Consider the following 13,149-nt stretch of genomic DNA (forward strand, 5'->3'; position numbering starts at 1 on the left):
ATATTTTCTTATTTATTCATTCCTAAACTATTTTTCAAGAGAATAATTTGGGAAAAAACTTCAATGCAACCAAATTGTCTAAATTCATACTTTGGATCTATAAACCTAAACAAACTAATTATTTAACGAAAAGTTGAAATGAAAAAGAAAGTATGAAATAACATCTTTAAACTGATGCAAATCTTTAAAAGGTTTGATATTCCATAGAATGAGGATTTGAAGAGGATCTAGAAGAGGAGAAAAGAAACTTTATCCCCAATCCAACAGGCATACAAAATATTATCCCTGACTTTTTAGAATAGATGTAGGTATGCTTCAGAATGATTTGTTGTAGGTTACATTTGAGTAATGCACCGGGTTTGCCTGGGATAAATTTTACAGCCTCTGAACAGTCGTAGATACAAAGTGAGAAATTGGGACAAGAGACATATGAATGGCGATGCGGCTCCTGACATGGGCAGCGTTTGGAATTCTGATGCCCCTGGTGAAAGTTCTTTCTAGGGCTTAAATTATTTTAGAGCAATTTGCAGAATCTGAGAAAATTTTACTGTCTAGCTTTCAACCCCACCTTGTTTTATAGTTAAAAACATTTAAGTAAATTAGCTCCATATCTTCGTAGCCTTCTTTAATTGCTGCCTCTTCTCCCTTGTAATATTCGCTACCCCCAGAGCTTCAAGTCTCTTTTCTACGCACATGACTTTTAAACCAACGCCATGAATCTTGTTGTCAAATGTCAAACCACACTTCAGAGGCACGTGAACATTTCATCTGAGTCAGACCTCCCGTTCAATTCCCAATTTATATCCACAGCACTGCACAGCTCGTTTTTCTTTCTCTGAACCTTAGCTTATTCCAGTCAGCAAGCTCTCCTCAGAATCTCCCAAATCATAAGCAAGTATCAGATTACACCCTTGGAAATTTGGATGAAGTGAGTTTGGAGTTCAAGCTCAGACACCTGCACTTATAAATCAAGCACTGACTCCAGAAGTTTCTTATGTAAAACAAAATGGGAATATAGCAGAGATGATCACTATTATTTTGTAATTATGATTTCTACCCTTTCTGGTTTCTCGCGTTGCTTCCTATTAATACTCAAACTGTGAAGTGATTCTGGAATATTTCTTGTGGTTTCAACTCAGAAGAGGGCCCCTTATTTTCTAATGGGACAAGCAGGGAAATTGGGAAACTAGGCAGGTGTTTCAACTAATGTCACACAAAAAAATCTCTTTTAGTGTGATTGTGGTAATCAGGTTGCAAAAGACCAGCCTGAAGTTATGTCTTTCCTAATGTTGAGAAAAGTCATGTGATAGGTATTTCACATGAGTAACCATGGCAGAGTTAACCAGCACCCCCTGTAAGTGCATTGCTGTTACTACTCTGCCTCTCCCTTCTCTGTTTTCTGAGCTTTGGGAAACCATCTTAAATAATGTTTCCTTTGCAGTATCACTGGAAATTTCATCAAGAAACAGACATTAAGGGAAACTTGGCTGCCTTGGACCCTAAGGAAATGTCAGATTTTTTGTAAATTGTATCTACTTAAACTTGCAACACTAAGTAACAAGGAAAATGACTGCCCCCACAGGGTGCTCAAATTTACCCTGTACAAGAAGCTTCAGTGGAGGTTGTGTTGTTACAGTGTATCCTCCCGTGGCCTATTTCCTAAGTTTTGACTCAGTGCCCCTGGCTGGAGTAGGAAGTGAACTTGGCATTTTCCCAAAGCAACTGGGGTCAGACTGCTTCAGGAAACCTTTCTTCAAATTATAGAAGAGCACTTTCAATCTAAATAAAATGAGAAATGCACAAAGATTTTCACAGGATTCTTACAAATATTACTTATGTAAGATAAATTGCTTTCGTGTAAAAAAATGCAGAAATCATAAGATTTTGGCATGTTGAAAATAGAGATAGAATATTATTGAGTATAAAAGAACATGAGAAATCAAAACTCCAAAGTGAATTACAAAAAATACTGTTCTTGCAAAGTATTCTTAAATGTAATTTCTAGGCTTCAGATTGTATCTCTAGTATCTGACCATACATATCTGTTCCCTTGATTGTCAGTTTTGGGGTTTGGATTCTCAGAGCAGTGTCCTACCAGTAAGCAGGCTCCTCCAGTTCTCTGAGTAATAACACTTATCCGGAATATAAGACATTATTACTGTTTCTTGAAGAAAAATATATGTGATGTTTTCACTTTGGGAGGATTTTATTGGATATTATGAATCTTTCCATACAACTGGATAAGCATAGGATTGCCTGATGGATTATCTAATCCAAGGTTTAAGCAGTTACCAGTTTAGTCAAATAATTATTTTGATTAACTCTACTCTCCTACCCTATTCCCATGGATCCAGCCACAGTTTAAACAAGCAAAAGTGATTAGTTGTTTTGGTCTCACGTGGAAGGGACAGCTGTCTCCCTCCCTCCCTCCCTCCCTCCCTCCCTCCCTCCCTCCCTCCCTCCCTTCCTTCCTTCCTTCCTTCCTTCCTTCCTTCCTTTCTTCCTTTCTCCCCTTTCTCTCCTTTCTCTCTTTCTTTCTCTTTCTGTCTTTCGTTCTTCTTTCTTTCTTCTTTCTTTCTTTCCTTTCTTTCTTTTCTTTTTTTTTCTTTCTTTCTTGATGGAGTCTCGCTCTGTTACCCAGGCTGGAGTGCAATGGCACGATCTTGGCTCACTGCAACCTCCTCCTCTCAGGATTAAGAGATTCTTCTGCCTCAGCCTCCCGAGTAGCTGGGACTACAGGCCTGTTTCACCACACCCAGCTACTTTTTTGTGTTTTTAGTAGAGCTGGAGTTTCACCGTATTGGCCAGGCTGGTCTAGAACTCCTGACCTCATGATCTGCCCCCCTTGGCCTCCCAGAGTGCTGGGATTACAGGCTTGAGCCACCGTCCCCAGCTGGGACAGCTGTCTTCTACATGCGGCCTCAGGAAGACCACATGCCTCGTCCCTGAAAAGAATCCAGGGAACTCGAGCCAAAAGGGTTGGAGCAGTTGGCAGCATAAGCTGTGGTTGCTCACAGTTGGGGGCTCTGAATTTAGCTGAGTAGAAATCTTAGTCCTACCAATGACTGCACAGGATACCAAAATGTTTTTGAACCTTGTTTCCTTATTTTTAAAGGGTATATAATAAAATATCAGTCCCATTTGGGCTATTTTGAAGTATTGTAAATGTATGACATAGGGCATTATTTAAGTGCTAACTGCTTTTCGTAGCTAAACCAAATTCTAGTTTCATCATCTAGTGGCTAACTCTGGTAGTTTTGTGCTGTTTTCTTTCCTTTTCATAGACTGGGGTTGTTGTTTCCTGTTGCTCTAGCAGAGCTCACCAACTCAGGATTTTGGTCTGTTTCCTAGCGAGTGTCTAAGGTCACAGTTAACAGAAATACAACCAAGCTTTCTATCTGTCTTGCCCTGCTAACTTTTATACTTAAAATGTACTGCACTAATATTGTATACAATGTTCTCCAAAATTACGATGCCTTTGGAGCTTCTAGAAACACAGGGACATGAAAGATTCTTTAGAATGTTCAATAAATTCCATAGGCATTAACGCTTTTGCTGTATTTTTATTACACACAGAAGGTACAAAACAGAGCAAGTAATATTCACAGGTTCTGTCAGCTAAAAACTAGGTTTAACTCTGTGATCATGGTCACATTACTATTCAAAGTTTTGTTAAAGCCCAAGGCAAAAATGGTCTGTGCAGGTGACTTGTCACTGGCATTTAATTTTCATTATGTAATCACAATGGGATAAGAGAGTGCTGGGTAAATTCCACCAAAGGTAAGCTTTCAGATTTTTTGTTGTTGTTGAAATAATATATATATTTTTAGTACTCTCTGAGATAATAGAAGGATAACCAGGTTTTGCTTATTTTAATCCTCTCATTTTGGCTTTATGATGTCAAACTGGATGCAATTTGCTGAAAATTAGATAGCTAAATAATTCTATTTTTAAGCCAGATTAAAGCTGAGCTCTGTTCTATTTTCTGATATATATTAGGTAGTTTGATATGTGGCTGTATAATTTATCCTGCTTACAAGGGTAATTTTGCTCTCAATATTATAATTGTCATAATTCCATTTCCTTTTCAAGCTGAATTCCAAGTCAGTAGAAAACCACTTTCACTAGACCCTGTGCGTTTGAGACATTGGACATCCTCCATTTCTTTGCACCCTGATCCCCTTGCACGTTGTTATCTTTCATGACTGTGCTGGCTCATGAATTTGAAAATGTGTTTCTGGATAAATATATCAAAAGTCTGCATATGTGCATCTGAAGTGGGCACATTTTCAGCCATTTCTCTATCATTAGGTATTAAATATTCCAAGGTTGCCCCAGGTTTCCTTTCTGTCTGCTACTCTGGACATACATAGATGTGCCAGCAATTCAAAAGGTTGTTTCTTATTGCTCTTGGGTCAGTTTCTTGATTCTTCCTGGTTGTGATTAACGTGAGGGATGTCTGTAAAACTTTGCAGAGCACGTGGATTCAATGTCCATGGGGCAGTCACACAAATACACGTGTGCACACAGACGTACACAAATGCATGCACGCATGTGTGTGTGTGTGCGCGCACACACACACTGCTCTTTAGTATAGTTTACTTATTTGTAGCAAAATTTATTTGTATTAGATTTATGGGCCATAGCCCCTTTTAGCTCAGCAGTGGGTAAGGGGACAGGTAGGTCTGGCTGTGCCACTGGCTGAGCAGTGCAGGTGCTCAGCTGTGACAGAACATGGAGGAGACAGCTCCAAACCAAGGAACACGGGGACCCCTGGCCATCCCTCACCCCCTCTCCCCTTCCCCGCCCATCTCCGTCTCTCACTCTCTTGCTGCCTCCTTTTCTCCCTCTTTTTTTTTTTTCCTCAGTTCTGAATTTCTTTTAACCAAAAATATTTTCTGGAATTTAGAAAGATGTTAATAGCTCATTGGTGGCTGTTTGACAAACAGCAGTATTTGAGATTTTTTATTTTAATATTTGCAGAAGTGTTATGAATTTAAAGAGTTGTTCCATGTTGGTTATATATACAGGTGACAGTGGTAGAATGGCTGGGACCCCCCCAGGCTGAGCTAGTCCTTTCTTGACGGTGATGTAGTTCTCGTGTCTAGACTTGGATGATGTGCTATGAATCTAGTTACTCATTCTAAAAATTATTCTAAATTTTGCTTAAATTATTAATAATCTATCTTTTTCTTTTTTTTTTTTTGTCTTCTTAGCCACATCTTGAAGTTTTTCACGTTCTTTTTTTTTAATTGATCCTCTTTCAATCCAGAAAGAGGTTGAACATAATGCAAACTAATTTTCTCCTAGAAGAGTGGAATATTTTTACCATCATGAGACCGTCAGCTCTTGTCTAGACTATTAGCATGCCAAACCAGAAAAAGTGAGGACTTTGCCCATCAGTGTAGGGTTCCACCTCACTCTGCCATTTCCTGTGTGACATGAGACAGAACAGCTAACTTTTCTGAGCTGAGGTTTGCTCACCTGTAACTGATGAGCATAGTGATGGTTACTGTGCTGGCAACATCCTTGTTTGGTGAATCAGACCCAGGGCCTGCTGCTGGCCTCACATGATGCCCACCCAGGAGGGGCACTATTCACCCTTTTGCTTTTCCATGCAAAGTTTCTCCATAATTAATGAAATTGTTTTTCTTGTATGACTTCAGATTTTTTCGTGTGACTTTAGGTTTTTCTTCCCTACAGTTTTTCACTTGAACTTCTTTCTTCCATTTTACAAAGTACTGGCCCTTGATAACTGTGTTTTCCTTTGATACCAGAGTATATATGTTTGTGTGAATATTTTTCTGCACTTACAATTAAGTAGGATGACCCATGTAGGTGTGATCTTTACTCTTCCCAATCTAGGAAATACATTAAATATTTTTAAAGTTTTTATCTCTCAAAAACAAGAATCATGCAGAGTAAAGATATATATGAATAACACTCTACAACAGCTGTTAGTTGGCTCAGTTTAGGTTTTACAGCCCAGCTTAACTGCATGGATTTATGCAAAGACTAATGTCTTTGGAGTTCTGCATAAATTGCTTAAATGAGTTAGAATAACTAAGACATAGTAGTCAAATAAATTTTCAAAAAAAAAGCTGCAATGCGAATAACTCTTATTTGTTACTATTGTTTCTTTTTAAATTATCAACCATAGCTTATTTAATTCACAGATCAGTATGATATCAGAGACACTGGTCATTTGAACGGTCTTTTGGTATGCTGAGCTGTGCCAGGCTGTTAGATTTAATTGTGAGAGGTGTGGAGGGAGTTACTGGATTCTGTTTCTCACAACCATCAGTAATTTGCCTTGCATACGTAACACAATAGAAAATGATCACTTGGTAAACTAATAAAACTTGTGCTATGGTATGAACATCCAGTTAGTGTAAAAGCCACTTTTAAAGTTTGTTGCGTAGAACTATGGGACAAGGAAAACAGACAAAACAAATAAAAACAAACAACAAAAACAATCTGTTGCATGTTTTAAGACCAATTTTTTTTTCTTGATTAAGCCATCAGTTAGATTTTGGATGATGTGACAGATTATCACAACTTCATATTTAAGATGGTAATAATTGTGAAAGCCACTGGACAAAATCAGCCCCATGCACATGTATGCTAATTGTTGTTCTAAAGATTCTACCTGTGTAGCTCTGTAGCACAGTGCTGGTAATACTCATATTTCACAAACAAATTGACTTGTGGACACCAGTTTCATGGGAAAAGAACATGCAGCAGAGAGTGGCAGAAGAAAGATGAAGCCAAGGTTTGTTGTCATCCAGAGTGAGTGCAATGTTCCTCCGCAGCATGGTTCTGTCTCAGAGAGAGATTGTCTGGGAAGACTGCTAACACTTCAGTCACTTTTATTCGTGTTGATTTTATATATTTTGATATGAACTTACTTTTAGTTTCCATATTTTTCCATAGGTGCACATATTCAGTTTCTGAACTTTTCTACTGAAGCCAACCATGACTTCCTCGAGATTCAAAATGGACCTTACCACACCAGCCCCATGATCGGACAGTTTAGCGGCACAGACCTCCCCACGGCCCTGCTGAGTACAACGCATGAAACACTCATCCATTTTTACAGTGACCATTCGCAAAACCGGCAAGGATTTAAACTTGCCTACCAAGGTAAGGAACAACAACAACTAAAAACCACGTCTAAATATACTTCTTACATTTACATCGTATGTAAATATAAATCTCCCTGATTGGTTTAAAGCTTGTACAACTGGAATAATTTTTTGGTGGACGGTTGGTTTCTGGTCAGTAGTGGAACACTTGCTGTTTTTGAAAACAGATAAGGACACAGATGTAACTGCCAATGGATTCACCTTGGGTTCACCTTGCCCACCGTCTAGACAGAGCCGATTTATCAAGACAAGCGAATTGCACTAGAGAAGGGGTAGTTCGCACAGAGCCAGATGAGTGGGAGACAGGAATTTAATCAGTCTCCCCAGCATTCAGGGATTGGAGTTTTTAAAGATAATTTGGTGGGTGGGGGCTTGGGAAGTGGGTAGTGCTGATTGGTCAGGTTGGAGATGGAATCACAGGGGTTTGAAGTGAGTTTTTCCTGCTGTCTTCTGTTCCTGGGTATGATGGCAGAACTGGTTGGGCCAGATCGTCTAGTTGGTGTCATCTGATCCATGAGGTTCAGGGTCTGCAAAGTATCTCAAGCACTGATCTCAGGCTTTACAATAGCGATGGCATCCCCAGGAGCAGTTTGGGGAGGTTCAGAGTCTTGGAGCCAGAGGCTGCATGACCCTTAATCCATAATTTCTAGTCTTGCAGCTAATTTGTTAGTCCTGCAAAGACAGACTGATCCCCTGGCAAAACAGGGGTCTTTTCGGGAAAGGGCTATTAGCAGTTTTCTTGCAGAGTCAAACGAAGAACTGAATTCCTTCCCAAAGTTAATTCGTTCTATGCCCGGGAATGAACAAGGACAGCTTAAAGGTTAGAAGCAAGATGGAGTCGGTTAGGTCTGGTTTCTTTCACTCTCACAGTTTCCTCAGTTATAATTTTGCAAAGGTAGCTTCACAGACACACAGGGCATGATCCGGTACTTCTGTTACCTAAGCTTTCCTGCTCTCCCGTCCGACCTGCACACACCCTCTCCAGTGGCCATAGCCATCTGCGTGCCAGCCTCAGAGTCTCACTATCACATCGCCTTCCCATGTGTCACTGTGTCCCTCTGAGCTCTGGTCCCTTCAGGACACAGTCCTGTGGCACAGGGCCCTGATCCATGTGGTAGGGGGGGGCTGTTGTATCTCAGGTATGCATGCTTTGCCTTAGCACAAGAAAACGGCTACTTGCACTATTCATGTTCAAATTTCACCACAAAAAGAGAAAACAGAATCAGTGATTGAACTTTATTCTTTTTTTATCTCTTCAAATGTGCGATCTCTAAGAAAAGTTTCTGTCATCAAAGCATTTTTGACATGTGAAACAGTTCAACATTTTTATTTCATACAAAGTAATTTGTATGGCCTTTCCTTGAATATTGCTAAATCAAATGAGGTTGAAAATGTTAAATCTAGAGCCTGATTTTTTTTTTTACTATAGTTAAATCAGTTGTTTCCCTAATTCCACAGAATGCTCAGAAACATTGATTTGATATTTATTACTGAAAGAGGTTAGTATTTTTTGTTGAACTATTACATCTTATTATGTTTGGTCTCACCTAAAATATAAAATATAGACATCAACTTCCAGGATTGAGCTCTGATAAACTAAAAATCTAGGTAGGAGCAAAAAAGAGAGAAAACTAAAGGCTAAATCAAGGAGCAATACGCCTGTAGACAGTGCCAGCATTTTCATGTGAACACACGGTGTCTTTCATTGCTTTCCATCTTTATTTTCTTACTTGTAGCCTTGTAGCAAACAGTATCACTCACTAATCATTCCCTATTTGAAACACGGGGTGGCGGGGGAGGAGAGAGAAATCAGAGAGGAAGCAACTTCCCGCAACAAAGTGGATACAGATCTACTTGTATGTGTACCTGTTTTCTGCTTTTTCGCTTTTTCAATGGAAGAGAATGTACACCCTACTTAAAGGTAATCAAGGCCAGGCACGGTGGCTCATGCCTGTGTTCCCAGCACTTTGGGAGGCTGAGGCAGGCGGATCACCTGAGACCAGGAGTTTGAGACCAACCTGACCAACACAGTGAAACCCTGTCTCTACTAAAAATACAAAAATTAGCCAGATGTGATGCCAGACACCTGTAATCCTAGCCACTCAGGAGCCTGAGGCAGGAGAATCTCTTGAACCTGGGAGGTGGAGGTTGTAGTGAGCTGAGACCATACCATTGCACTCTAACCTGGGTGACTAGATGAGACTTTGACTCAAAAAGAAAGAAAGAAAGAAAGGAAGGAAGGAAGGAAGGAAGGAGAGAGAGAGAAAGAAATTTCAAATAGAACTCATCTCTCTCTCCCTTTCTCTCTCTCACACATGCACATCTATTTATAATTTTTATGTACTTTTGACCTCCTATGTACCTCCAGTTTCTAATTTCTAAAACAAAATTCCTGAAAACTTTTGTAAACATTCTCAATTTCCACACCTGTTTCTTGCTTCTCCTATCTACTCATCTGGTGTCTAACATGATGGTGTCTTCTAAGGACAATATATTCTATTTCAGGAGAAGTTAACGTCAGTAGCCCTAAAGGCACACTTCCTGTCATGTTTCCTGGTGACATCCAGCATGGCTACCACTTCTCTTGACACCTTTTACCTTGGGTTCAGGGCACAAAATCTCTGGGTTATTCTGCTGTCTCTCTGGCTGAGTTCTTACTTTGTTTGTTTCCTTGACCATTTGTAACTGACTTTAGCTATACAGGAGGTAGGAATCCTCCTGTATTTCCATCATGTGCTTTCCATGCGTGTCACCTACGCTCCTGGATTCAAAGACTGTGATGGTCATTCATAGCTGATAATGTGTGTGCCTATGCCTCCAGTTCGATCTTCTGCAAGCCCCAAGATGAGATGTCTATTTTCCTCCTCCACAGGGAATGACATAGACACTGAAACCTGCGTCCAAAGCTGAGCTCGCAGTTTTCCTTCCCAGCGTATCCTCCAGTCCTCCCATCTCACCAAGTGTGAGGTACAATGTCCCTGGAATCGGCAGCTGCCTCCCCGTGTCACCACCAGTAGCCCTAACTACTCTCAGACCTTTCTCCTGGAAAATGGCCAAACTCCTAAAAGTCTTCCCAGATTGCGTCTTCCAACTTCTCTATTCTTTCCAAAAAGCAGACCAGATTTCTTCCTTTTGTGGTGAAAGCCTTCACCATGCTTTCTTAGATTTTAGGACACCGTTCAACATCTGTAAGGAGCCCAGTCTCCCAGGCTGTTGTTCATGCTGGCCCCTGATTCTCACTTTCCTTCTGAAATGTCTCCACAGCTGCAGTCCTTTCTGCCTCAGAGCTTTTTCACGTGTGGCAATCTCAGCCCGCACTGTTCTCCATCTCCACCCAGCTCTTTGGTTAGTCACTCGGAACTGTTTATATGTCATACCCTGAAGCAGCTCATCTCTGAGTGCTGCGGCAGGTGAGGTCTCCTCATTCGGAAGCTTCACTTCAGATGTGCCTCACCCTGTGTGTTGGTCACGAGCGTTCCCGCCAAATCTCTCCTGTTCCCTTCACTTCGGTACTCTTCTGCACTCAGGATAGAAGTCCTTCCGAATTAAGTGTGGTGGTGCGACTTGCTTTGGCTCATGAAATTGGAGTGAATGTCACTACCCAGAGTGCAGAAGAGTGCATGAAGGTGGTGGTCATTTCTGTCTTACCTCGCTCCATACTCAGCAGAAAGCGCAGTGCCTTGCCTGTAATTCGTCCCCAGGGCACACCTGTGAGCTCCATACTTGCGGTTTTTCTCCCCCAGATGCTAAGGGACTTGCTGCTGTGCTGCATATGCATTTTGGAAGCACCTGTGCAGGGCTTGCCTTTATTTGGTTCAGTTCTGTGTTCTGGCTTCCTCATTAAGGTGACTTTTAATCCCTACTCGTTGCAGATATTGCTAGCAAAACTCTGTTAAAGGATAAAATAACTGTAGCTAGACAGAAGGAATAAGGTCCAGTGTTCTGTAGCCCTTTAGGGTGGCTGTAGTTAAGAATAGCATATCCCATAATTTCACAGCCAGCAGAAGGAGGATATTCAACATTCCCACCACAAAGAAATGATAAATGTTTGAGATGATGAACGTACAGATGTAGCAATTACCCAGATTTAATCACTATAGATTATATGTATTGAAGCATCACTATGTACCCCATGAATATGTGCAATTATCTGTCAATTAAAATAATAAACTTAAAAAATAATTTTGTTTTAAATTCAAAAGTGTATTAAATAGAAAAAAATTTTATAAACCATTTCAACCAATTTATGTCACTGCAGATACTGGCACAAATGCCATGTGTCCAGTCCTGGTAATGTTGGATTTTGTAGGGGGCTTCTTTAAAGGATTGTGCTTTCAGTCAAAGAAGTACCAATTAGGCATGGATGATGGGATTACAGTTACCTTCAGGAAACATGACCCCAAGGATTACCTCAGGCACTGGTGGTCCTACCCATGTATGCAAACAGCTCTGAGTGTACCTTGGGTGTAAACACTGATGCAAAAATGTTATCAACACCAGTACTGCTCTTCTCTTCTTTTCATTCCATCTCTTACATTGCTACCAGAAATCCCGAAGGGAGGAAATGAAAGTATAAGAATTGGTCGTCAGCCGGGTGTGGTGGCTAACATCTGTAACCCCAGCACTGTGGGAAGCCGAGGCAGGTGAATCACCTGAAGTCAGGAGTTTGAGACCAGCCCGACCAACATGTTGAAATCCTGTCTCTACTAAAAATATAAAAACTAGCTGGACGTGATGGCAAGTGCCTGTAATCCCAGCTACTCGGGAGGCTGAGGCAAGAGAATCACTTGAACCTGGGAGGCCAGAGGTTGCAGTGAGCCAATGTCACACCACTGCACTCCAGTCTGGGTGACAGAGTGAGACTCTATGTCAAAAAAAGAAAAAAAGAATAGTTAGTTTTCATCTCTGTGACACACAGACAACGTGTATCACTGTTACGCATAATGGTGAAAATAGAGTCAATTCTAGGACTAATCTGGGCTCCATAGATGAGTCCCATCAATTAGTGGGTAGATCTTATCCATAAGGTGAGGGACAAAGATCTAGCACGTTCCCCATGCGTCTGCCCTCTTTGATTGTAAATGATAGAAATCTGACTTAAACTAGTGTAGTAAAGAAGTGCAAGGTGGGCCAGGCGTGGTGGCTCATGCCTGTAATCCCAGACCTTTGGGAGGCCAAGGCGGGCAGATCACGAGGTCAGGAGTTTGAGACCAGCCTGGCCAATACGATAAAACCCCATTTCTACTGAAAATACAAAAATTAAACCGACGTGATGATACACGCCTATAGTCCCAGCTACGTGGGAGGCTGAGGCCGAAGAATTGCTTGAACCTGGGATGCAGAGGTTATAGTGAGCCAAGATTACACCACTGCACTCCAGCCTGGGTGGTAGAGCGAGATTCCATCTCAAAAAAAATGGTGCATTTTTTTTTGCTGTGTAGACTGGGGTATATCTGGAGCCAGGGTTTTCGTGACACCCGAATTCTGTTTGCCTCTGTTCTGACTTTCATAGCTTTTTCTGCTCTAATGCACATGGTTGATGTATCCTCAATCTAACCATGCCCTGCTCAGCAAGAACAGGACCCTGCTTCCTCTGCCAAAATTGCTCATCATTTTGGGAACATGTTCTTGGTGGGACAGCTTGTGTCCAAGTCCAGCCACTGAGGCCAAGTGGATGAGGACTATGTATTAGCCCAACTTGGGTCACAGAGTCAGAAATGTGATTAGCAGACTTCATCAAGGGCATGATTTAAAGGGGAAGAAGCCGGTTCCTTTAAGAAGGTGTCTGGAGGGAAAAACAACGTAAAACATACACCATGCAACTGTTATGTAACTGGATTAAAACTCTGTGTTAATGAAGTATTTGTATGCAACAGATATTTATTAGTGTTTTCTTTTGTCCTCATTTGCTTTTGCAGAGTTATTATTAGTTGGTTTGGAATATCAAATTGCCCCTGTTTTACTATATTAAAAATAATTGCAGCACTTTGGAAGTTGAGGGGGG

The 13,149-nt window shown here is 41.0% G+C and overlaps 1 protein-coding gene across 3 annotated transcripts in view; it reads left to right on the forward strand.

Annotated features, from left to right (window-relative positions):
* CSMD1 (CUB and Sushi multiple domains 1) overlaps positions 1-13,149 on the forward strand; it is a 2,098,967-nt gene that overhangs the window by 1,826,299 nt on the left and 259,519 nt on the right. For all 3 annotated transcript variants that reach the window (XM_003940706.3, XM_074384178.1, XM_074384179.1), the window contains one exon: positions 6,934-7,143. In XM_003940706.3, coding sequence (XP_003940755.2) covers positions 6,934-7,143 — 210 coding nt within the window. The remainder of the gene's footprint in view (positions 1-6,933; positions 7,144-13,149) is intronic.

This window comes from Saimiri boliviensis, chromosome 13 (genome assembly GCF_048565385.1).
Source record: "Saimiri boliviensis isolate mSaiBol1 chromosome 13, mSaiBol1.pri, whole genome shotgun sequence".
NCBI classification, from domain to species: domain Eukaryota; kingdom Metazoa; phylum Chordata; class Mammalia; order Primates; family Cebidae; genus Saimiri; species Saimiri boliviensis.